This window comes from Marmota monax, unplaced genomic scaffold (genome assembly GCF_021218885.2).
Source record: "Marmota monax isolate L192 unplaced genomic scaffold, Marmota_monax_Labrador192_F-V1.1 WCK01_AAM20220418_F8-fsc00007, whole genome shotgun sequence".
NCBI lineage: Eukaryota > Metazoa > Chordata > Mammalia > Rodentia > Sciuridae > Marmota > Marmota monax.
The window spans coordinates 1,563,278-1,589,165 of NW_026692781.1; the positions used below are offsets into that span (position 1 = coordinate 1,563,278).

At 32.7% G+C, this 25,888-nt stretch overlaps 1 protein-coding gene across 3 annotated transcripts in view; it reads right to left on the reverse strand.

The window, feature by feature from the left end:
- Window positions 1-882: 882 nt before the first annotated feature.
- Window positions 883-25,888, reverse strand: part of Scn9a (sodium voltage-gated channel alpha subunit 9) — an 86,138-nt gene continuing 61,132 nt past the window's right edge. For all 3 annotated transcript variants that reach the window (XM_058580151.1, XM_058580150.1, XM_046447200.2), the window contains exons 19-26: window positions 25,031-25,204; window positions 20,766-20,888; window positions 17,000-17,281; window positions 16,317-16,370; window positions 15,042-15,179; window positions 9,794-9,898; window positions 9,387-9,657; window positions 883-5,614 (exon numbers count right to left, since the gene is read on the reverse strand). In XM_058580151.1, coding sequence (XP_058436134.1) covers window positions 4,422-5,614; window positions 9,387-9,657; window positions 9,794-9,898; window positions 15,042-15,179; window positions 16,317-16,370; window positions 17,000-17,281; window positions 20,766-20,888; window positions 25,031-25,204 — 2,340 coding nt within the window. In that variant the 3' untranslated portion in view covers window positions 883-4,421. The remainder of the gene's footprint in view (window positions 5,615-9,386; window positions 9,658-9,793; window positions 9,899-15,041; window positions 15,180-16,316; window positions 16,371-16,999; window positions 17,282-20,765; window positions 20,889-25,030; window positions 25,205-25,888) is intronic.

A 25,888-nucleotide genomic window follows, 5' to 3' on the forward strand; every position in this document is an offset into this window, starting at 1 on the left:
TTTTCTTACATGAGCAAAATGTAGCTCTCTCTCACAATAAGATGTCTCAGCATATGCTAAATCTTTGTAAATGTGTATATTTCCTGATTTCATCATATTGTTTGGATTCAGAAATCTCAAAAAAATAGCTAAATATTGAAATATTTTGTGTATACTTTACATCCCTAAGTGTTAACTACCCACTAACAGGATGAATGACACTCTTCTAGATATTATATTTTGCCATATGAAAGAGAGAAAATATTTTTATCATTTGACATTTGTGCAGATTGCATTGTCTTCCTGTATAATACAAAGGTATCCTGGACTCTTACATTATTAATAGTAAATTGGCTGCCACAGTATTATCACTACTATTGTTAATTCTTGATTCTGTGGTGTTGGGCCTTATTCTAATTGCTATATATGGATTGTCTTATTAAGACATACAACAATGATGTTATAACCATATTGTGAAGAAGTACTCTTTTCCACATTTTATAGATAAGAAAGCTGAGACTTATATATGTTAAATAATATATTTAGATAACGTAATAACATATATATGTTAAATAATGTCAAATTTGTGATCCAAATACAATTCTAGTTGTAAGAAGCTCTTAGCCATTATATATCCTACAAAATCTCACAATACTATTACAACAACAATAACAAAATAATTGTACATTCACTGTATGGATAAATGTTCATGTATTTTCATTTCCAGTACCAATTTTCTCCTCCTGTATAAATACTGCTTTGCATTTGGATGAATTGCTTTGGAAATCTATATTCTTTATCTTTAACTTTTGTATCTAGGAATATATCTTATGAAGGATATTCAAAGTTGTACAGACTTTCAAACATAAAATAAAGAAAGAAGAAATAAAAAAGGCTGTTAGTTACTATTAGAGATGCACTGAATTTGTCTTTATAGAGGCCATGCTCACTGAGAAAGAAATACATACCAATATGATTTTATTTTTATAACCTTTATTTTTAGATTCTATTACAATGTGTAAATCTCAAGTATCACTACAATGTAATTTATGACAAACTTATTCATTTTGAGCATTCACAGATCTATGAAATTTGTGAAGAACTATGTAAACAGCATTATTATATTCATGGCTATTCACTTATTTTCATGAAGCAATCCTTGATTGTTTTTCTCAAGAATACAATAACATAACAAACCACACATATTTAAAAAAATTGGTGGCCTCTATTCATAGGTCCTAAACCCAGTTCAATTACATGGCCATCCTACTTTAGCTGACCCTCTTTTTATTATTTCTATTAACATTTCTCTGAAATTGCCATTAAGGAGTGCTTTATTTACATATACATTTTATTTTTAGTCTTTTTAATAAAGCTATGAAAATTCTATAAAATAGAGCTAAACATCTTAGGTTGAGATTTTCAACAATTAAGTATTTAGAAACAGCTCACATGTCACTTATATCTTTGCAAATTAGGTAACAGACAAAAAGGTAAAATGAGATTCTTCTATTTACACCAAAATTCTATGTATGGATTTGTGTTCAAATCTGTTTGCTTCTATTTTGTATAATTTTAAATTTTCATTGTAATTGCCATTCTACATCATTAAGTTCAATGAATATACAATTTATGTAGTAATATGACAATGCCTTCAGAAGGGTAGTATTTTATAATTAGTACAAACAATAATTTACATAAAAGAGAAGTCTATTTTTACTTAAAGCTTTACTTAATGAGCTCTTGGTGCCAAATATTTATTTTAATTGATAAAATGTCACAAGTAGTCACTTCTGGGACAAGAATATCTGTATAAAATTTAACCATGTTATATTTTTAAAAAAATTATAGCTCATAATGAAATAGAAAAAAGAACAATTTTATAATTATTTTTTGAAATGCTAAGAAAAAATTGTGGTGAAGATCTAGTAGCCAATATTTTTTATTTTACATAAAAATCAGGCAATGTAAAAATATTTAATGATAAGTCACAGATAAACCTGCCCACCAAACATCTTTTTATACTGAATCATATAAAAATTCAAAATACTATAATATTGATATGGGTGTAAAATAATGATGAACTGAATCCATGTTCAAGGTGATATTAATTTTTTAATTGAATGCATTTAAAAATATTATAAATGTCATATTTTTTATTGTTCCCTAATTAAATTGTCAAGACCTATTTTCAATGGGCTTAGCAGGTATGTAATGCAATGCTTTATATAGTCTAGTGAAACACTGCATGGCACCTTTCATACTAAATTAGAAGTGATTCAAATAACCTAAGATGAATGAATAAATATAGTGTAGAATCTTTGGGCCCTAGATTTAGTTTCATAGGTACCTTGGGACAAATGTCTCAAAGTGATAATCTCTTGTATTGAGTATGGGTATTATAAAATACATCACAATTTAAAAACATTCTAGACATAAAGTTCCATGGAAATGTCAGTTTTTAATTTGATTCTCTTGTGGCTGTCTTTCTTAATCTCTCCTCTCCATCTCTCAATCTCTATCCATGTCTCTTCATCACTATAGGTATGATTAAATATTCCTTTATTTTAAAAAACTGGATGGAACAACAAAAATGTGTTTTAATGACTTACATAAATATAATTTGTTATTTTTAAAATTTTAAAAGTATATTTATGAAGTATGTTTGATATACGTGCTTCAAAGTCTTCCGGAAAAGTTCTCTAAATAAAACTACTTTTTATGTACCTCAATCTTTGCCTAATCATGGATAACTTGATACAAGAAAGATTTCATATTTCTGGAATAAAAATCTTGAGAAAATGCATCATGGCCATTCATTGTTTTTTTTATTATTATTATTTAACAAGGGCATTTTTCTAAAAAACTAGGTTTCTCATTGTTGGTAGGATGAACACAGCTAGAGTGAGCAAAATAAACATATCATAAGCCCAGATTACTTTATTGTTTAATGCAAAATATACTTCATATCAAAGAATATTGAGGAGAAAGTGACATCCTTGTGATATTTTGTAGATGAAAATAAAGAGGTCCAAACTGATTACTTCTCAAATGTAAGAAAGCAAGTTAGAGGCAAGAAAGCAAGTTGACAAGAATCACTATTTGAATGTAACTTCATTCAAAGTAAACACCTGGCAAGCAGGTGTTAAAAGCCTGCCCTATATTATAACTTGAAAACTTGCCAAACACATTTTGGATAGTGTATAAGTGACGTAGGAAATACTGTGCTCAAGTCATTATCTGTTCAGACCCATACTCTGAGATCAAATAGATAATTGCATATTGGGAATCATTTTATTGAAGTGAAACATCAAGTTTGCCTACAGTTAAAGGATGATTAAACAAAAATGCATAAGAGAGGATCAATGTGACAAAAGAGATTGAGTTGGGCCATTATTTGTATTGTTGAACAGCACAGACCAGTGCTAGATTGTATAAATAATAGTAAATAGATATTTGTCAATTACATTTCCTCTTAATTACCTTCATTTTTTTTTTTTGAGAAATGTGATACATAGAATAAATTTTCAAGTTCTGTTGTTACTGTATGAACAAAGTGGGAGATAAAAAAAAAAAGACAGGCTGACCAAGTGTGGTGGTGTGCTATTACTACAGTCCTAGCTACTCTAGGAACTGAGGGGGTCACCTGGTCCCAGGAATTCAAGGGCAGCCTGGGCAACATAGTGAGATCCCATCCACAACACAACACAACACAACAAAAGACAAGCTATGAAACTCAATACTAAGTCTCCGAGTCAATACCAAGTCTCTGAGTCAAGATAAATGTAACTTCAGGTAAATCCAAAATATTTGTAGAAATGAAAAGCCTATGTTTGTATTCAATCCCAAGGCATTTTATAGGCACATATAAATTGGTTCTGAAGCAATGCAGAATGAACTCAAGCACCTTAAAATGTAGAATGATCTCTGTACATGGAAAAATAATTTTCTAGCTCTCTAGTAAGAAGATGTTTTAACTAAACATTCAATCCAGATGTCCATTACTTCTATTAGGAACTTCATTCTAAAACCAAGGCAAAATACTTTTATTGATTTCTAAGTGATAGATATTTTCCTATTTGTGTTTGTATTTGTGTGCATGTGTTTGAGGGGAGGTTGTAAGTACGAGCTAGTGAGAAGTAGGCAGATATGAAAATTTTCTACATGGTCTTCTGATTTGTTAAAAATATCAAATCACCTTTGTTTGCTGTAATGATGAATCCCTCCAGAGTTACTCATACAATTCTTGCAGAATCATTTATCAATGCAAAAATATCCATCTGCTAAGGCTGCCCACCTGTCTTAGAGAATCAGAGCTTGTTACTGGACTGTCTTCAAGAATGTTTCAATAAAAAGAGTTTGGCATACACCTCCTTAAAAGAGTCTTATTGACACAAATAAATCACCTTTGCAGGCTGTAAACAATAAGTCAAAGTGAAGCTCTATTTTTTACTTTCCTTGCCATCTTTTCCTTTGTCTTCCTTTTCTGTGTTGTCTGTTTCATATTTCTCTTTATCCGGCTTTGTTACACTATCATATGAAGGTGGGGAGACAGTGGATGGGGTTGCATCTGTTTTTTCTGGAGTGGAGTTCTCATTAACATTATCAAAAACCATATCTTCTTTATTGGGCAAATCATCATCTTTGTCTCCATCTTTTATATATATGCTTGATATATTTTTGACATTTTGCCGCAAGCGGTAACGTCTGTAAGCGCGCTGAATGATAGTAGCAGATACATCCTCTTGTTTTCGTTTTAGTGTAGTTGTGATGGGTTCATAGGATACTTTAGAAGGATTTGCAGACATGAACCTTTCTTCCATCTGTGAACGAAGAGAATCCATCTCTCCACTTTCACCCAAAACACGCTTTGTAAAAGCAAATAAAATGTCAAGACAGTGAATCCGGTCACCACTGACCATTGGCAGGTCCATAGCAATGAGCTGGACTTTGTTTGGTTTTGCTATAAGAAGAGGAGGATCCAGGGCAGCTGCAAAATCAGAGAGTTTGCTATATTCTATAAACTGGGTTGCATCGGGATCAAACTTCTCCCAAACCTCATAGAACATCTCAAAGTCATCCTCACTCAGGGGCTCTGCACTTTCTTCAGTAGCAACACTGAAGTTCTCCAGGATGACAGCGATGTACATGTTCACCACGACCAGAAAGGATATGATGATGTAACTGACAAAATAGAAAATCCCAACAGAAGGATTCCCACAGTCTCCTTCAACTGAACTTCCTGGATGAACTTTTTTTGGGTCACAGTCAGGTGGGCCATTATTGAGAATAGGTGCCAGCAATCCATCCCAGCCAGCAGAGGTGGTGATTTGGAACAGGCAAATCATGCTGTTGCCAAAGGTCTCAAAATTGAACATGTCATTAATTCCAGCTTCTTTCTTAACATAGGCAAAGTTGGACATTCCAAAGATGGCATAGATGAACATGACCAGGAAGAGCAGGAGGCCGATGTTAAACAAGGCAGGAAGGGACATCATCAAAGCAAAGAGCAGTGTACGAATCCCCTTAGCCCCTTTGATCAGACGTAGGATTCGGCCAATCCTGGCAAGACGGATCACTCGGAACAGGGTTGGGGACACAAAATATTTTTCTATCAGCTTAGCAAGAAACATACCTATTAGGGAGGAAAAAATGAAAAGAATATCTTTAAATATTCATACTAAACAGTATCATAATTCTAAATAGTTTTATGTATTATCTTTATCTCTTACAAATTCAGGACTGTTAAGTTTATATTGAACCAATCTCTCAAAAGAAGAGCAAAAGGGAAATGAGTAGAATTACTCTTATTTCACATTTTTCCTACTTTACTAAGTTCACAGACCCTTTTTTTTCCTTCACAATATTTTTAAATTATAAGAAAATAACTGCTCATATTGAAGGATTCAAGAAATACACCAAAGTTTTAAAAGAAAATATAAATCACTTTAAATATTACCAGTTATAACTAATTAATATTTAATATTTTGTTGAGCAATCCTCCACTTTTGGATTCAAACACATGAACGTACAAATAGACATACAAATATAATGATGTCCTTTGATTTTGTAGTTTCTCTTTGTGACATGTGGTGTAAATGTTGCTATACATATGACAATTTTTACAGTTGTAATGTTCTGTCAAAATAATTGCATATTGAAGAATAGCATTTATATTACTTTCAATTTTCTGACTGAAAAATTACCTAAATAGGCATTTTTCCCCTAGTTATATAAGTGTTTTAATAACACATAAATAGAAGCTGAGTTAACTGTATATTTAAAATTTTGTTTTGAGATTGACAAACCTATCTCTAGAAAGTCTATAATACGTCTAATAGCAGTATATGAAAATGCTCATATTCCATGTTCACCAATACTGGGCAGTGCACTTTACCACTGAGCTACACCCCAGGCCTGTTTTTTGTTGTTGTTGTTGTTTTTCTATCTTAAGACAGAGTCATGCTAATTTGCTGAGGCTGGCTTTGAACTTCCTCCTGCCTCAGCCTCCCAAGTTGCTGGGATTATAGGCCTGTGCCACTGTGTTTAGCTGCACTGCACTTCTTTACAATTTTTATCAGAACATCTTTTTTTTCTTTATTTTTTCCTATTATTATTACTATGTTATTTTTTATTGTTCTGTTTAGTTATACATGACAGTAGAATGTTTTTTGACAAATTATACATAAGAGAATATAACTTATTCTATTGGGATCCCACTCTTGTGGTTGTCCATGATGAAGAGTTATCTTGGTCGTGTATTCAAATACAAGGCTGGGAAAGTTATGTCCAATTAATTCTACAGTCTTTCCTTTTCGCCTCCCTCCTTTTCCATGGTTTCCCTTTTGTCCAATCCAATAGATTTCTATTATTTCTCTTCCCAACCTCCCTTGTTTTGGGTTAGCATTCATAAATCAGAGAACATTCTGCCTTTTTTTGTTGCTGTTGTTATTTTTTTTTTTACAAGAACATCTATATGCTACTTATAATCTATTAAAATGACTTATTTATTTATTTATTTTTTAGAAAATAAGCTATCATTTTTCTTATTGATTGGATATTTGTATCTTTGTTGGTTATTTTAAAATTTTGCCTGAGGAAGGTCCTTGCCTATTTGTCTATTAGAATGTTTACTATATTCTTATTGATCTACAAAAGTGATTTTTCTTTTGGAAGTTTGATTCATTTTGGACTCGAGTGTGGGACTTGAGTGTTGCATAAAATTCCCCATTTCTTATTTGTCTTTCAATCAATTTTATGTATGGTAAGTCTACTTGCATTGTATATTTTGATTATTATGGTCATATCCATTATTATATTTTCATTATAGACTCGGGTTTATGTCATAAATAGAAAAAACTATTAAGAGTTCATGGTTAAATATCTATTCCCAGGACTGGGGATGTAATTCAATGGGAGAGCTCTTGCCTAGTATGCTGAAGGACCTGGATTCAACCCCCAGTACCACACTTACACACAAAAAATCTTTTTCCACATATTTTCTACTTGACTCCATTTTTTTTAATGTCCTTTGATTCACTGTCATGCCTCTGCTTCCCAATTGGTGTTTTATTGTTACCAACAGGATTTCCAAAACTATACATTACACAATTTAACTATCAGAAGGAAAAACACTATGAAAGAACCTATGATGAGCTTGGGAGGGAGATTCAGGGTTCTATCTCTTAATTCACTTATCCCTCTCTCTCTCTTTTTGCTTTTGTTGGTGCATTATAGTTGTACATAATAGTTGGATCCATTTTTGACGTAATTATACATGCATGGAATTTAATTTACTTCATTCCAGTTCCCACTGTTTCCCTCCCCTCCTCTTTCACCCAGTTCCCCGTCTTCTACTCTACTGGCCTACCTTCTACTCATTTATATATTTTAATTGTTTTTTTATAAGTATACATAAAGGTCAAATTCACTGTGGTATATTTTACATGCACATAGCAAATTCACTCTGCATTTCCTCTCCTTTTTGTCCTTCCTTCTTTTCGTCCTTTTGTCCTTCCTCTCTCAATCTCCTTCTATTCTGTTGATCTTCCTTCTGTCTTTATGATATCCAACCCCTCACTTTTTTACTCCCTTATTTTGCTCTAGCTACTGCATATGAGAGAAGACATATGACCCTTGATTTTCTGTTGAATCCATTTTTAAAAATACTAACCTCCGATTCACATAATCATTGTACTTAGTAAATAAGTAGGTCTCTATGCTTTCAAGTTTATTTTGGATTATCTCTTTGAATCCATTGAACTTTTATTTTGAAACCCTATTATACTTATAATGATATTACATAGTCATAATATCAAGCAATACGAAGCCACTTCTCATTACTCTAATTTTTTTTCCAGATTAATTTTAGAGTGATTTGGAGAGTGATAAAGATCATTGGCCCCTTGTTTTAACATGCGTACCTGTTTGTTTTCTTATCTGATGGCATTAGCCAACACTGCTAAACACGGAGGTGATCGGGGGATGCTTTTTTGTCTTCTTGACTTGTTGGGAATTATTTCATTATTATTTTTCCTTAGTGTTAGTATAAAATTCCTACCTAAATTTTAATTTGTTTTCTTATATCTTAATTTTAGTGTCACTTGTGGTGATAATATTTGTTAATAATTGATTTTAAATGCCTCTTCTAAGTTTTGTAGGAGTCAGTTTTGTGGCTCTAAGACATGAAACCTTTAACCTTTCTGAGTTTGTTTGATCATCTGTAAGTTTCATTTGTATCAAATGATCTACATAATCCCTCCCATTTAGTTTAGAATACTAAAAATAAATATAATTTTAAAATATTAGGTGTGTAAAGATAATGAGAAAAAAGAGAAAGAAAGAAAAAAGTCATGATAATGAAAAGTGAAGAAGTATAAAATTGTGTATTGTGATTCATAGATATTACTGTGATTGGTTGAGAAATGACTGTATTTTATAGACTGGCCAAGTATTATGCCCTAAGAAATGATGCTGACATTTTTTGGGACTTTAAATTCAGGGAGAACTTTCACAAAGAGTCATGGATATTCTGGCCATTCATATCACTAATCAAAATATAGGTCTTATATTCCAAAACTGGCAGCAATTTCAAATTCTGCACTGGTTTCCAAGACGTATCTACAAATAAGCATGTTAGTTAGCTTTGTTAAGGGTAAACCTGGAAACTAAATATCAATGGGTATTATGTCTTCCCAACAGGTGAAACTTTGGACTTTCAGGCCTGTAGGTGTGAACCCAGGGTTCTGAAACAGGGATTTGGTTTTGTTTCTAAGGTTCCTTCATTCTTTCATTGTACTAATTTACATCAAAGTAAATTTATATTCAAGAATTCAGACACTGCTCTGGGCACATATGGAATTTAGTTTATTAAAAACTAAAACTTAAGGATGAATAAATGGCCTTACCTACAATGGAGAGGATCACAACCACAAAATCAAAAATGTTCCATCCTACAGTGAAGTAGTAATGTCTGAGGGAGATCAGCTTGAGCACACATTCTCCAGTGAATAGGATAATAAAAACCACATTTATCCAATATAAAACATAAGTCATGTAGTCACTTTGTCCCTCTTTCTCTACCATCATGGTTACCATGTTGAGGCAGATCAGAACCATGATAGTAATATCAAAAACTTGGTTTGTTACGAGGTCAAATATACATCCTTGGAATTTGTTCTATAAGAAACAAGAATAACATGGAAATTAGAGAAGTGTTCAGATGTCATCTATAAAGTTAAATATTCATTAACAACTAAATATAATTTTAAAATTCACATATATGCATATATGTTAATATAAAGCATTCTTTTACCCCTGGTCTAGGAATTGGCTTTTGTGGTTTTTTGGACCCCAGCTTTTTCATTGCATTATAGTATTTCTTCTGTTCTTCTGTCATAAAGATGTCTTGACCTCCAAGGTAAAGAAATAAAACACATCTAGTTAAAACCAGAATCACTGAATGACTTCTTTTTCTGGTCCTAAAACAGGTTAAAAAATAAATTAATATAGAAACAAAATGCATTTTACTATGTCCATTGTAGCTATAAACAAAATCTTTCTTAAAGGATTACCTAAGTATAGTGACATGAATCTCCATACATAATGAAATGTGCATACATAAAATATATACATTACATATAATAATGATTGGCTTGATTATCTTTTTGTTTACTAACTTGTGTTATTTCAGACTATGTGCTGATATTTTTATCTACTTCTCTTATCGGCATTTTATTGCTAAATAACAAATATGTTAGTGAGGGTTATAAGAACTAATAGTGGTAAATATCTTCTTTGATGATCTGGTTAATGTTTTTTACTCTTATAAGATGTATGAGCCCAAAATTATTATCAGCTCTCTATATATTTGTATTTGTTTTTGTTTGACACCACTCTTTTAAGAGAGAAAAATGATTACATAATAAATAGTTAATTTATGTTTCTTTATCTGTGTCTGTATCCACATCTATATCTATGTCTGTATTTCAAGAAACTCCTTATGAAATCCCAAAAAATGAATTGCCATATACATGCTTTATTGGTTAATACCATTATGCACAATAAAATTCTTGGTATTAAGGAAAATCACAATAATGAACTGGTAAGAACTGAAAGACTTTCTGATAGATTATAAGAAAGAAAATACAATCATTATGACTTTATAGTAAAAAGTTAACATTTAAATGAGGTTTTTTTTCCATACTGGAAAAGATGAAATCTCATGTAGGGGAGGTAAAAGCTTTGGTTATTACTTTAGACTTTTGTTAATTTCTTGAGGTTTTCTGTGATTTTTACAGATATGTACATATTCCCCACTGTTCTATAGTATCACCTATTAAAGTCACATCAAAAATTATAATAATGCATTCTAATTTAGAATATTCTAATAGAATAATCCAGTTTTGAGATTTTGTAGTTCTCAAATTCTTCTTTAATTGGTAGGGTCCTAGGTTGACGATGACCCAGTTATGGCCTCCCTTCAGTTCTCCTGGGTTAAGGAATGTTTAGCTCCCTGCTACACCACATTACTTATTCATCAAACACCTATGATAACCAGATTTAGAGAGTTCTTAAAGTGCTTTAATTTACTTTCCTCTAGTGGATATGCAGTGTTCATGTAATTTTAGCATTCATCTTATCTACCAATATTAGTCATGAGAGAGAGCCTTGTGTCAAAGTCAAGAGATGCCCCAGTGTTCCAAATTGTTTATTAGTGGGGCTGAATATCATGGCATGTTGAAAGCTTATTAGGGGAGAGTTGGAACATATCAAGTAAGAACTCTGAATTAGAAGTGAAAATCACAGTAGCAGATTTTGTGTCTTCTTCTAATCATAGCCTGGTTGTCAATACGATGAAGGGTGGGAGGAAACTAAGAGGAAATTTTGAAATGTTACAGTAGAGAACCCAGTCTTGCTGTTTTGTTTCTTTTTTATTGTCAATTATATAGGTCTTGTGCAAAATGTATCCTTCGTGCAAAAATCTAGTTGGCAGAGAGTCTCTAAGTCAGGCTGGTCTACTGGTATGTGATACTCTCTAAGGTATTACTTGGTAATTAAAACTGCAGTTTTGATGTTTTACCATTTTTATTCAAAGCTTCTCTCTTATTCCTAGGCAAGTTTTAAATCTCTTTACATACAAATCACCTCCTCTTAATAGAATAGCTACATCATTCATTTATTAAGAGGATCAATTGTGAGAGTATATGCTGAACACTTAGCATAATACTGGTACTTGGCAAGCAAATTTTGCCATCCCTAATGCCAAAATCCAACATCTGAAATGTTCTAAAATCTGGAACTTTTCAAATACTGTCAAAATACCCTAAGTGGAAGATGCTGCACCTGACATCATGTGATGGGTAGCAAAAAAATAAATAAAAATGCAAATGCATTAAAAATGTTCTATAAAATCACCTTCAGCCTAAGTGTATAAGGTATATGAAATGTGTACGAATTCTACATTCAGTCTTCTGTCCCATTTTCAGTGTCTCTCATTTCTCTCTCTCTCTCTCTCTCTCTCTCTCTCTCTCTCTCTCTCTCTCTCTCACACACACACACACACACACACACACATTTGCAGATATTCCAAGATCTGAAAAACTTCTGAAATCCAAAACATTTCTGGTCTTAAGCATTTTAGAGAAAGGATACTCAACATGCTGTAGAGTAGTTGCTATTATCCTATACAATAAGATTATAATTACTGAAAGGGGTTGTTGTTCCTTAGATTTACTCAAGTGCTCAGGTTTATACTAGGCATGTCTGTAAATATATCACATAATTTTCCCAATTAATAACTTCCCATAGTTTTTCAGTTTATAATTTGAACCCATTAATAATTTATATTCTAATTTTCCATAAGACACTTATGATTAACTATTAAAATCCAATGGTCACATGAATTTATTAAAGATGAAGAGAGTATACTAACATGGATGACAGCTGAAAAATCTAGTAAAGCGGGATTGGTTAACAGAAAGAGATATGGGTAGATCCAGAAGGTGAGATCAAAGTACTAAGGCTAAAAACATTAAGAGGCAACATTGCATTGTGGGGGGAAAAACATGGTCTTTTAAGTTCAACAGAGTTCTTCATGTGCTTGTGAATAGTCCATCATGTGCAATAATGACATTTCAATGCATATACATCTATCCTCTTAGGTACAAAGTCAGTATCTGAAATCATGTCCTCTCTAGTTCTACCATTCATCCTCCAAAGATCTCTTCCTGGAGGTGGTGCCACAGGCAGAGTAAACAGTTAATTGACAAGAAACAATACTCAGACTCTATGCTTTTGCAAATCATCAGCAAACTATGGAATCCACCACCTAAAATATCTTGACTGAATACACTTCCTATTCTTCATTGCCACAAAGTGCTATTTTGGATACTATAGGTATGGCCCACATGGTTGGTAAAATAGGGTCTGAACTAACCTCTGTCTCTCATCAACTATTCTGTGAATCACTGCTAGATTAATCTGGTGGTGGCGGGGGTGGAGGCGGTGCGCTGGGAATTGAACCCAGAGGCACTTTACCACCGAACTACATCCAGCCATTTTTCTATTTTATTTTAAGACAGGGTCTCATTAAATTGCTTAGGGTCTCACTAAGTTGCTAAGACCGGCCTCAAACTTGAGATCCTCATGCCTCATTCTTCCACTGGGATTACAGACATGTGCCACTATGCCCAGCTAGATACATTTTTATTGAAGTTAAGATTCATGGTCTTTGGAATAAGGAGCTCTGGGGTTAGATTTATGATGAAACTACTTTATGGCTGATTATATATAAGTAACATAACGTCTCTTAGAGTTTAACTAGGGATACTAACGTCTTATAGATTACAGGTGAGATAGTTTATGCAGGATAAAACTATAAGTCCTAATTATCAATGTGTTGTTCAAAAGTTACTTGTTGTAATGATATATCAGCTCCTGCTGAAAATTATCTCAAATGACATCTCATATCTGCTTTTAAAAAGGCCCAAACCTCACTTTTTGTTATTTCTTTCACAATTCTAATCTCCATACAGACTGGATAGGTTGTTATTATTCCCAAATTGCTGCCTCCTTAACTGTCACTGGGCATAAGCTTCCACAGTTCTGTTCCCTTCATATGAATCATCATCTTTTTACTTCCCAGTTGCTGCCTATCTTCTAATTTATGTTCTAGGGTCTGCTCAAGTGTCACATTGAATAGACCTTTTTATGGCTGTATCCACTTTTTGGCTGACTGCTCACGTACATTTTCATTGTTGTTAGTTTTTACTCACTATGATCTCATATCATAATATTTGGGAATATAGTATAGTAGAGGGCCTGAATGAATAGACCAAATGTCCAAGATACAGGGGATGTACGAATGATTCTATTTAAACTCCATTGCTTACTATATGTGTAATTTTTTTTTTTTTTAATGTGCTGGGGATTAGACCCAGGGCATTGCGCGTACTGGGAAAATGCTATGATTCTGAGCTACACCTTTAGCTCTAGATGTATGATTTAAAGTAAATTATTTCACCTTTCTATGCCTTTCCTCATTTCTAAGATATCATCTATAATAATATTACCATTAAACTTGACATTATGCATTGGATCTTGTGCCCCTTCCCGCAAATATGTTGAAGTCCTAACCCCTAGTACCTCAGAAAGTTGACCTCATTTAGAAATTGCGTGGTTGCAGTATAATTAAATTAAGGTAAAGTCATGGGGAAGTGGAGGGGTGCTTAATCCAATACTCAGTAGTTGCTCTAGTAGGGACAATTGGTATTGTCCTTAATAGATGAGGAGGAAGACACAGAGATTAGCATGTAGATACAGACAGAGAGATTAGTGTTTTGCTTCCAGGAACCATGGAATGCCTGGGCTACCAGAAGTTGGGAGATGGAGAAAGGACCTTCCCTCAGAGGCTTTGGAAGGAGCATGACCCTGCCAACACTGATTCTGGTCTTGTAGCCTCCAGCATGGTGAGAGAACAGGATGCTGTTATTCTAAGCCATCCAATTTGTGGTATTTTGTTATGGCAGCCCTAACGAAATAAGGCAGTCACAGTCAGTGTGAGAACTGATGAAATAAAAATACTCAGGAAAGTACCTGGCTTATAGAACTCAAAAAATCTTAGTTTTTATTTCTTATGCTCTAATATAAACTCCTCAAGTTCAAAAGTCACATTTATGTTCTTCCTATTACAGGACCAGCCTAATACATACCACACAGAATAGTGGCTCAGAGAAAGTCAAATAACTATGAAATGTTGTTTGAATAAAGAATTAGTGACTGTTTCTTAATTTTCTAATCCTCTATAGAGAACACTGGAAAAAAATGGAATAGTTGATATATTGCTTAAGAAATTTATGATTTAGGAAATTATTTTCTGCACAAAAATGAGTAAAATTGAACACACCTATAATTGTATCTATTGTCAATTATTCAAAAAAATACATGAAGCACTAACAAAATTAATTACTAATTGATACCAAAGTAACTTTCACATTATATTTTTGGGAAAATAATCATTCATTTCTTTTCAGGGAAAGGATGAAAATACTTGAAATACTTATCTTCTTTTTCTGTTGGTTGAAATTATCTATGATGACACCAATGAACAAGTTCAAAGTGAAGAATGATCCAAAGATGATAAAGATGACAAAATACATATACATGTAGAGATTGTATTCATATTTCGGCTGCTTGTTTACCTATAAAGTAAATTTAAAAAGTAAATTAAAAAGTTAGCAGTCACTGTTTTCATTTCTTTTTCATGTGGTTTGACAAGGCAATCCTCAGTGCTAGCCTAGGCAAACTTGGTATTTCAGAAACCATAGCATTATTGAGGCTTAACCTGGTCATTTTTTTTGATACTGGATATTAAACCAAGGGATGCTTTACCACTGAGCTATATCTGAGATACATATCCAGCCCTTTTATTTATTTATTTATTTTTATTTTGAGATAAGGTCTCACTAAGTTGCTTAGGGCTTTGCTAAGTTAGCCAAGGCTAGCCTCTCCTGCCTTGGCCTCCCAAGTGGCTAGAATTACAGGTGTGTGCCACCATGCCCAGCTTAACCTGGCATTCTTAAAAATGTAATCAGTATTGAAAAAAATTAACAGATGCTTATTATGTACATAGATGTAATCTGCAAATGATTATAAAGAACCTACCCATATATAGTACTTATTCTCAGATTGGTAGAAAAGTTAGTAACTAAATGATCTATAGTATGCTTTTTATTTCCAGAAAAACCTGTAAAGGGGATGACACCATACTTAGATAAATTTTGTTTTATTGTTTCTTCATTTGTTTACAAAAATATCTTCAGAGGAATCTGTGACAATATGAACTAGTTAGTAATCTTTAAATTTTCTTACCATGGAATTTATTTTGTAAAAAATCTACCAAAGTGTTTCAAAATATAAAAACAGTAAAAACTATTTAAAATTATTATTTCATTTTTATATCAAGAAACTAATATTTATTAAGCATTTTTATTGCCACTAGTATGCTAAGAGCTCTATTTGCATTTTCTTGTTGAATCTGTAAAAGAACACTTTGAAGTAGGTACTGAATTATGTTATTTTTACAGGAGAGTAAACTAAGGCTCAGAAGGGTAAAGAATTATGTTCAATGACCATTGCAGAGCCTTAGAACCAGAATTCGAGTCAGGATCTGTCTCCAAATGCTGCACTCATAACCACTAGGTTACTATCAGGTGGAAGTTCTTTATTGTATTTGCACATACATAGGGCTCCATGCAGCTATAGTTTGAGGACCACTGAACTAAACTAAGGATATTTTTAAAATTGTAAAGTTTAGTGTTATGTTGATTAATACTTACATCAACAGAATCAACTGCTGCATACATGATGTCCATCCATCCCTTAAATGTGGCCTGTAAATAAAACATTAACAGAATCTGAATGTGAAGTTTATGCTCCCAAACTACCATAAATATAGTTTTGTCTATTTAATCTTACAACATATATTAAGTAATATTAAATTAGTAAGTTTTTCTGTATTTCCAAGCACCAACTTAATATAAAGATTCTGTTTTTAAAAGAGGACAGATTCCCAAATCACAATCTAAAGTTTAATTCTACTTCCAAATTGTTATAATTGCCTGTGAATTTGGGGTATGAACTTTCATTTTTTGATAAGTGAAAGAGAATTTTATGAGTACGTTTGGAAATATTTTTCTCCATTACTTAAGGATAGTCTATACCATTAGAAAGTCCCTCTCATTTCCCCATAGGAAAAAAAAACTGGAAGTACAAAAATTACTATTTTTGAAGAAATATTCAGATGGTGCAATAGCAGTCAACTCTCAGTTCATAATTCTCAAACACAAGAAACCTATGCTTCTTAACCAAGTTTATAGGGTTCTAAAACAGATCAACTCTATTTTAAAAGTTACACAGCATTTTATTTTTAATTTCTAGTTAATAAATTATTTAAATAATGTCTTATATCCTTCACCTAACCGTCAGTAAATTCTGAGTATTCATGCACGGGGGCACTTACAACTTGAAGCAGAGACAGATACCCAAGCCCAACATTGTCAAAGTTCACTTTCAGGTTTTTCCATCGCACGTTTGTGCTCCCATTCATCAGGGCAAAACACTCAGAACGATTTTCAACTTGATTTTGAGGAAACCGTTTTCCATCTGTGGTGTTAACACACTCGTAGAACTTGCCAGCAAACAAGTTTACTCCCATGATGCTAAATATCAGCCAGAAGATTAGGCACACAAGAAGCACATTCATGATGGAAGGGATTGCTCCGATGAGTGCATTCACAACCACCTAGTGTTGAAGGAAAGAAAGAGTGGTTAGGACTGGTGAAACAAAAAAGGTTAAATAGGCAACATGGAGGCAGTATGAGAAACATTAGAAAACCCCCTTTATATAAGGTATCAAATCAAGCAGCTGACGAGTATATATTAAATGCCTTCTATTTCAATAGTGTTCCAAGCAAGACAAGACCAGTTGAGAAATGACCTGTGATTAGTGATTTTATAAATTACATGTTTAACACAATAAAACTATTAACAAAAACACAAGACAAAGTGACTAAGAGGATATTATAGCTTAAATAAATGAAAAAAATAATAAACCAAAAACCTGATATTGATAAGATGAAACCATAAAATCTGCACATTCTAGAAGAGAGAGAAACATATAAATATAAGTATTAAAAATGATATATACATTTAAAGTCTCATAATCCTAGAATTACCAGCATTAATTATTCCCACACACAGAAAAACTACTAGTACACCTTAGTGGAGATAAAACTGGGAGTCTTTCAGTGGTTTGAACTCTGTAGATTTATGTTTCTATGAAATGAAAGTAATCTTCTTGAATTCATTGATCTATCTCTAAAAACACATTTTACTAAGTCCTTGGGTAAGTACCGACAGTATTAGCTTCATTTAATAATGATACATAGTTTGTCTTAAATAATTCCTCTCTTTTCTTCTGCCACTCAGCATTTCCTCTGCTACTGATCACCAGTGATTTCGACATTTTGATTTTTCTCCAGAACAACTTCTGTAGCATTTTTGAGTCTCTAGATTTTCTTATTTACCCCATCCTTCAAAACTGTCTGTCTTCTTACACTGCAGCCATAGTCCCCATTTGAGAACAAGTGTGTAGAAGATAATAATGTGTCACTACAATCACATTGTGGTCCTTCTTGTTTTCAATATATTAAGGAGGCTCTCAAGACATTTTCAAATGGGGACACATTGGGGCTTTCTGACTACCTATGAGGTTAACTAAAACAGGGGTTGGCAAACATATATTTCAACATTTTTAGGTATTGGGTTACATGAGCTCTATTGCACTCTGCCATTGCAACCACACATCAGATATAAACAAATGGGCATGACTATGTTCTAATACAACTTCCTTTGCAAAAACAGTCAATTAGCCACAGTCATAAGGGCTATGGTTTGTTAAACCTGTGACCAGAACAGTAGCTATTTTTGAGTCCGTGGACCTATAGAGGCTTCATGGGAATGTGAAATGATACAAAAAGCATTTATGACTGTGCTTCTTTCTAGAAAGATGACATGTTTTCTTCAGTTGAGTTCAAAATGGCTAACTTTCCATCAAGCCTACCCTTTTATCTCCATTTCCAGCTACCCACACCACTATGCTTACTGCCTAAGCACACTGATCCTTGTAGTCATTGCCCCCAAAACACCTTGCACACTCAACTCTGTGCCTCTCAACTACGAATGCCCACCTGCCTGTGGCTTGGGGCTTATTTTTTCAGTTATGTCTCCAATGTTATCTCATTGTGAATCCTTCTTAGTTTTTCTGGGCAGGCACTTCCTCCTCTGTAGGATTCCTGCACGATTGTGTGCTCACTGTTTTACAGCAGATACCATAGAACACTATTCCCCTGTCTGTCTTATGACAATCTGCTCTACTAAACCTTGGGGGACTGGAATTTATTTATCATTGCTCTGGGTTCTTTTTCATAGCACAACAGCCGACACATAGTTGGTGTTAAGAAAGTGTAATAATGAAACAATGAGATTAGAAGCCATTTGGGAAAATAAATAGGCTTAAAGAGTCTTATGACTCCAAGGAAACTAGCTTCAATATGCTTCAAATGCATTGTTTTGTTAACCATATGAAGAAATATTTCTTTTCACATAGTTAACAAACATAAGCTGCTATTGTGTTCCTCCAAATACACTAAAATGTTCTTTTCAATCCAATTCACCTAGATTTTGGATAAAAAAGAGTAAACAGTGTAAATTTATAGACTGACTTAATCACCAAAGGCAGTGGTTTTGCAGGGACAAGAATATTCTGTTCATAAAAATGCCATACAACATTCCTCAAATCCAAGGATCACTCCTAAGTTCTAGATTAAGTGTGACATTCTACTAATGCTCAAAAAATGAATGTCAAGAATTTCTTTCTGCATAAAATGAAATGTAACTCTTCAATTTTTATATGATAAAGAGCATTTGAACTCTTATGATTTTTTTATATAGTCATCATCTCTCTTCTATATATGAAAGTCATATTAACTGAATATATTAAGTAGAGGTTACCGTCAGACTTAGGTTAACAGGGTTATCAGTGAGACCTGCTAGGCTGAAGGATTGGTAATATTCACATGAGGCTGGTTAAAGCTCAGATTTCTGAGTCCAGTTTCTGATTTTGTAGGGTCTGGGCTGGGGCCCAGGGATTTTCATTTCTAATAAATTGCAGATGATGCTGATAGCTGGTCAGTGACCACAGAGAATCAGTTAGCTAGACTTATCTCTGCATGAAATTGGTCTGAGACTATAGGCAGAAAGGCAGTCAGGGAAACAAGGAACATTCAATATAATGGGAGTTTTGGGTATGATCATAGAGGAAGGATGTGCAGTTATTCTTGGTGGTGAATAGACAAGGCAAATTCATATTAAGGTTCGAGGTAGGTATGTGTTTGCTGCATCAAGTGGTGAGTTGGGATTGAGGAAGCAAGGTGGAACATTCCAGGCTGAGAGAACAAGAGGTATGAGAAAATAGTTGCAAATCAGAGGAAAAAAAATCCAGAAGCATAACAATAAATGAGGATATGAACTAATTATAGAAAATCCAGTCACTGCCCTCTGTGTGTGTCATTAACTTGTTGATTCAAAGCAGCCTTAAAAGTGGGTTGGTCATAGGTGTTATTTCTTTTATCTTGTTTGACTCTGCTAAACAAATTTTGTTTTAGGTCCTGTGAAGCCTAGAGTAAATAAAGTAATTTTTCAGAGCTTTAGTTTTCTTTAAATGTAATTTTGACATAATTCCACTAACTTTGAACCATTATTTTAAGTATGAAATTCAAGAAGATGGCCAATGTTACTTCACTTCCTTGTCTTTTCTTATGCTTGCCACACAGGGTAGTTCCAAATAAATTTTATTTGAGCTTTTGATACAGGAAAGTCCCCAACTTGTATATGAGAGTTGGTGTCAGGTCTTTTCACTTGACTTTTAGCAAACAGATTTCCATTTACAAAGGGAAGAGTCACTTATCTGCATCATCCAATTGCCTAAAAATAATATGTCTAGGAAGAATTAATGTCTCGATTCATTCTTCTGTTTTAAAAAAGTGCTAAAATACTGTATATATGTGGATATCGCACTTACTATAAATACCCATATCTACATATGTATATGTATATGTATATAAATATGAACAGTCCAAAATTACTACATACCCATTCATTTTTACACTATAAATATCCCATTTAAAAATAAGAACTTTATATTAATAAATTTACTATTTTCTTACCCTCATTCCTTCAAACCTAGATAAGGCTCTTAGAGGTCTTAAAGCTCTCAGCGTCCGAAGAGATTTAATGGGGCCAAGGTCTGAGTAGCCAAGAGTGTTTGCAACTAAAGTGACCAAAGAAACCTATAAAAAAATAACATTTTTTCATTAATTATTTCAATGAAATTGATAAAGAATCAAGAATAAAAGTTAATTTCAATGCTCAGAGAAGCTCAACAAGAACAGTATAATTTTCTACAGAGTTATCTCATTGTTCAAAATTAGATTTCAAGGAAAGTTAACCAATAATAATAATTATAATGGAATGAAAGATGTTTACTATATCTAAACAGAAATAATAATTTTCATACTTTGTTAATTGATGGTTATGCACTTGATTATTAAAAGTGAAAATTTTATTAGAACAACTATAAAAGTTTCAATTTAAATAACATCTACTGCCTAACAAAGTTTGTTTATTCTGTAACTGACACAAAAGTGTCACATTAAACTAAATCTAAGCCCTATAAAACTTACTCAAAAACAATCTGATGACTCATTATTTTGAGAAGAGGCAAATTTCCTGACAGAATATTTCTATCCTTCAGTTTCTCAGGATTGGCACTAAAGACCTACCTTGTAATAATTTATGGAAGAAATTCTCAATTAAATTGAACAGAGAATGAGAGTAGGTGGTCTCATTGGCTTCACCATAAACTTAAATATGTAAAAACTTTATTGTGTTAGGTAGACCAATCACAACGACCATCCATGCCAGTATCTAACAGGAATCTAAGCTCTAACCATAAATTATTTCAGAAGAAAGAACATGATCAGAAATCAAAATATATTTTAGTAACAACAACAACAAAAAAGATTTCCTCAATGGCCTTGGATTTGTATCTGTAAATGTTTTTAGTCTCTGGATAAATTCCACTTAAATATTCATTTATTTTACACTGGGTAGCCACAGAAAATGCTGAAGAACAATGTCTTAAATATTTTCACTATGAGGTAATGACTAGATTTGGGTTTGTCAAGGAAGAAGAGGAACACTTCAAAGACAATTCCCTTATATTTAATTATTTAAGGAGTTGAAAAAAAAATTCATTGCTCCCAAGTCACTGTTGCTGTTACTCAAAGACAAGTCAGCTGATTTACAAAACAGAAGATTTGAAAGTGCTGGACCTTATGTAGTTACTTCAGAATATTGAACTAAATGTGATATTGCATTTTCTTTTAAATTTCTTATAACTGATAGAACTAATTACTTCCATTCCAATTAAATTGCTTCTCTTATCACTGTTAAATTCAGTCATTTGAGGTCATTATTTTCCATTTACAGTACACTTAAAAACTAAATATACTCCCATTTTAATCAGAAAAAAACCCAAAAGTTTTAAAACACTGATTACAATTTGAATAGCCTCTGGAAGTAGTTGACCAGTACTCTAAACCACCGTTAAACCAGTTTTATGATATTGAATATATGAACATTGTTGAAAAAACTACAGTGTACTCTGTGTCTGAGAATATTTATACGCTTTTCTATATATGCATCTATCCAGCTAGCAAATTATGCAAACCTTTGTACATACACAAATATGTGCTCATGTTAATTTATAATGCTCAATCAAGTAGATTTCAAACAATCAAAAACTTGTAGAAACCAGAAGAGTCCATCCTTTGAATAGCAAATCAAATCAGTGATTGTGAAACCTGTATGCATTAGATTAATCTGTAAACCTTGTTACAACAGTTTGCTGATTCCCAGTCCCACAGATTATGATTCAGTAGATTTTGGAGGGGTTCTGAGAATTTACCCCCTAATGAGTTCCTACATACATGTGCCTATGTTTTTGGTTCAGACATCATACTCTGAGAATGACTGTTGACAATAAGCTTCTCAATTTTTGAGAAATAAAAATATTCAGGCTGGGTTCAGGGGTGTGTGCCTATAGCCCAGCTACTTGGGAGCAAAAGGCAAGAAAATCACAAGTTTGAGATCAGTCAGAGCAACCTAAGCAACATATTAAGACCCTGTCTTGAAAAAATCAATAATTTCCGAAATCTATATTCCTAGATTTCTATCTCTATCATCAGCCAGAATACTCTGTGGAACTTAGTCTCAAGGTTGTGTATTATTAAATATTGTATACATATATATTTCTGTTTTCAAAAAATAGCATTTCAAATTGAAGTCATATGCTTTCCTGAGTTCTATACATTATGTATTCCTAAATATTTTATTACAGACATTGAGATTCTAAGTTCAGATTTTCAAGTATAAAACAAAATAATTTGTTATAAATAGTATTTCTTAATTAAAAATGAATTAATCTGTATTTGTAAATGTTTTTATCATAAACTGAATGAAAAATGTGTATACTTGTGATAATATTTTCAAAGTTTTAAGGTGTCTTAAATATTTTTATAACTTAAAAAACCCAATTGTATTAAAAGTTTAAGAGAAAGAATAACCTATATTCCTTTTCTTGTTTTTTTTTTTCTTATTTTGGTTAGTTTTCCTTTAAAAGTATTCTATTACAAAAAGGATTCATCTTATGACTTTTCTTTCTCTGGGTGGTAACTAAATAATTTTATTTATTAAAGGTGAATAAAAACAGTATAAAGTCATTAATGTAAAGTAACAAAATTCTCTATGAGAATTCTACTTGGTATAATGAAAATGCTGTACACTGAAAAAATTGTGCATAATTTATATTAAAAAGTGATATTGTGTTTCATATTTTATGCTATTGAAAAAAAAAAAGAGTGGCTGAGTATGGTGGTGTATACCTGTAATCCCAGAGACTCAGGGGGCTGAGGCCGGAGGATTGCAAATTCAAGGCCACCCTCAGCAACTTAGTGGACTCTAAGTGACTTAGTAAGACCCTGTTTCAAACTGAAAAAATAAAAATGATCAGAGATTTAGCTAAGTGGTAAAAGGCTGTGGATTCAACCCCAGTATTAAAAAAAAAAAGTACTGAGATTCACATAATAGTTGATAAACTGAACTCTTGAGTAAATATGACTAGTTTTGGTTTGATTTTGTGGGAAGAATTTGCTGTTTATAGTTATATTTATAATTATCTATGAATGGTACTATATTAATTTATCATTTTTGAAAACAGTGATGGTGTACACTCTTGAATGTTAAAGCATTTATTAGTAGTATAAAAAATTTCAAGTGGCACTCTAATTTTTCCAGGAATCATATAGAAAATAACTCTCTAAAAACTGCAACTGAGTATTGAATATTTCTTTCCTAACCACAAAGACTAGACTTCTGAAAATCTATGTAAAAGATTGAAGATCATATACTGAAAATAATAAAGGAGGGTGAACAAGGTCATACCTTTTCCAATAATATAAAATATATCAATATATATTAAATCAGATCATTAAAGTATAAAATAAATTACACCAAATACAAATGAATGATTAACAATGGGTAGTATGTCATTAGTATCTATTTTAGATTCCTTCATCACATAAACTACTTTAAATTTCTTTCCCAATTATCTCAAAGAGAAGCCTGTAAAAACAGTTTCATATTTTAAAAAATAATACATATAGTATGCTTATGTATTTTGTATCACCCAAGTACTCAGCAGTGTTTTGAATTTATCATTTGAAATTATTAATGGCTACTCTGCTTTACTGCCATTCTGGAGGTAAAGGGCAGTTGTTTGTTTGAGACAGGAACAAAAATTGCAACTCCTTTCAGTTTTTTCTGTCCTTATAACAAAGCATTTTGAAATTCCTTTCTTTTCCTTCCCCCAATATAAAGCCAGTGGGCCATAGCAGCCATTTTTTTTTAACATAAATTTCAGCTCTCTTATCAGACAACTTGATACATTCTTCATCCTTTTGTATCTTTTAATTCTATATTGTGACAAATTAGTATTTCTTGTCTTTAATTTGTGATAAATCTGTGATATTTAACCATCCTCTAGTTTTTCATTTTGTTCTTAATCTTAACAGGAATGATTTTCAAATCATATATTTTAAAAATTACATTTCCTCTGATTACAGAAAACACATACAAAAGTCCACTATAAATGCTAGAATGGTACAGAAGAGAATCTCCCTTCATTGGAGAGTTTTCCTCATGAATATATTTCTTCTAGTTGTACTAACATTTCTAAAAACATATACCTATGGCCTGAAAATACATGAAGCTAACAAAATATGATAATAGGTAATATCCATGAAGATTTTTTTAAACACATTTTAAGAATAAATTTAATATTGTCTTTTAAAATAGACTCCAAGGGACCTACATCAACAATTAAGAAATCCAGCCAACACCAGGCATTGGTGAAATATGTCTTATAACCATATGCCACCCATTTTAGAAGCATTTCCAGAATGAAGATGTAGGTGAATATCTTGTCAGCATACTCCAGAATAATCTTAATGGTCTTTTTCTTTTCAATATATATATCTTCAAAAGCCTGTGGAAATAATATTTGAATTTCAATTCATGCATAATTTAAAACTTAGAGAAACAGGAAATGCAATTCTGATGGGGACCACTGAAATGTAATACTGCTGTGAGCCATCTGTCCCTGCTCTAGTTTATGGATACCCAATGGCACTTTGTTCTGGTCTTCTTACCAGTTGTTTCAAGCAGCAAAGAGAACAGTGCAAAATAATGAAATTACTAATAATTTATTTCAAAGAAAAAGCATGATATCTGACCCCTGTAGGGATTTCTCCCTTCATCTAACACTTCTCCTCATTCAAATTGAATGAATCCTGATAATTTAAGGACACATCTCAGGTGAGCCTGTCTTATAAACCTTTTACATCTTACTCTCCACTTTACACCCTGATGTAGGATTTGAAAACTCTATTTTGGCTCTGACAAGCTTGTGCATTCCAGTGCCTACCACTATGTGAAGAAAATAGCAGGCGAGAGGGAAAATTGGCCAAATTCATGATTGCAATAGCTTACTAGGGCTAAAGAACACAGTCAGTTTACAGAACATGATTTTTTTCCCTCTGACTCCTGCATCCATACTTCATCATCTCTCATAAGCTTTGACTCTACAAATCACCATTCAATTCATTGCACGAATGTGACAGAAAATGACCTGTAGCCATAAGTCTTTTGGGAAAAAATTTGGACTTAAAGA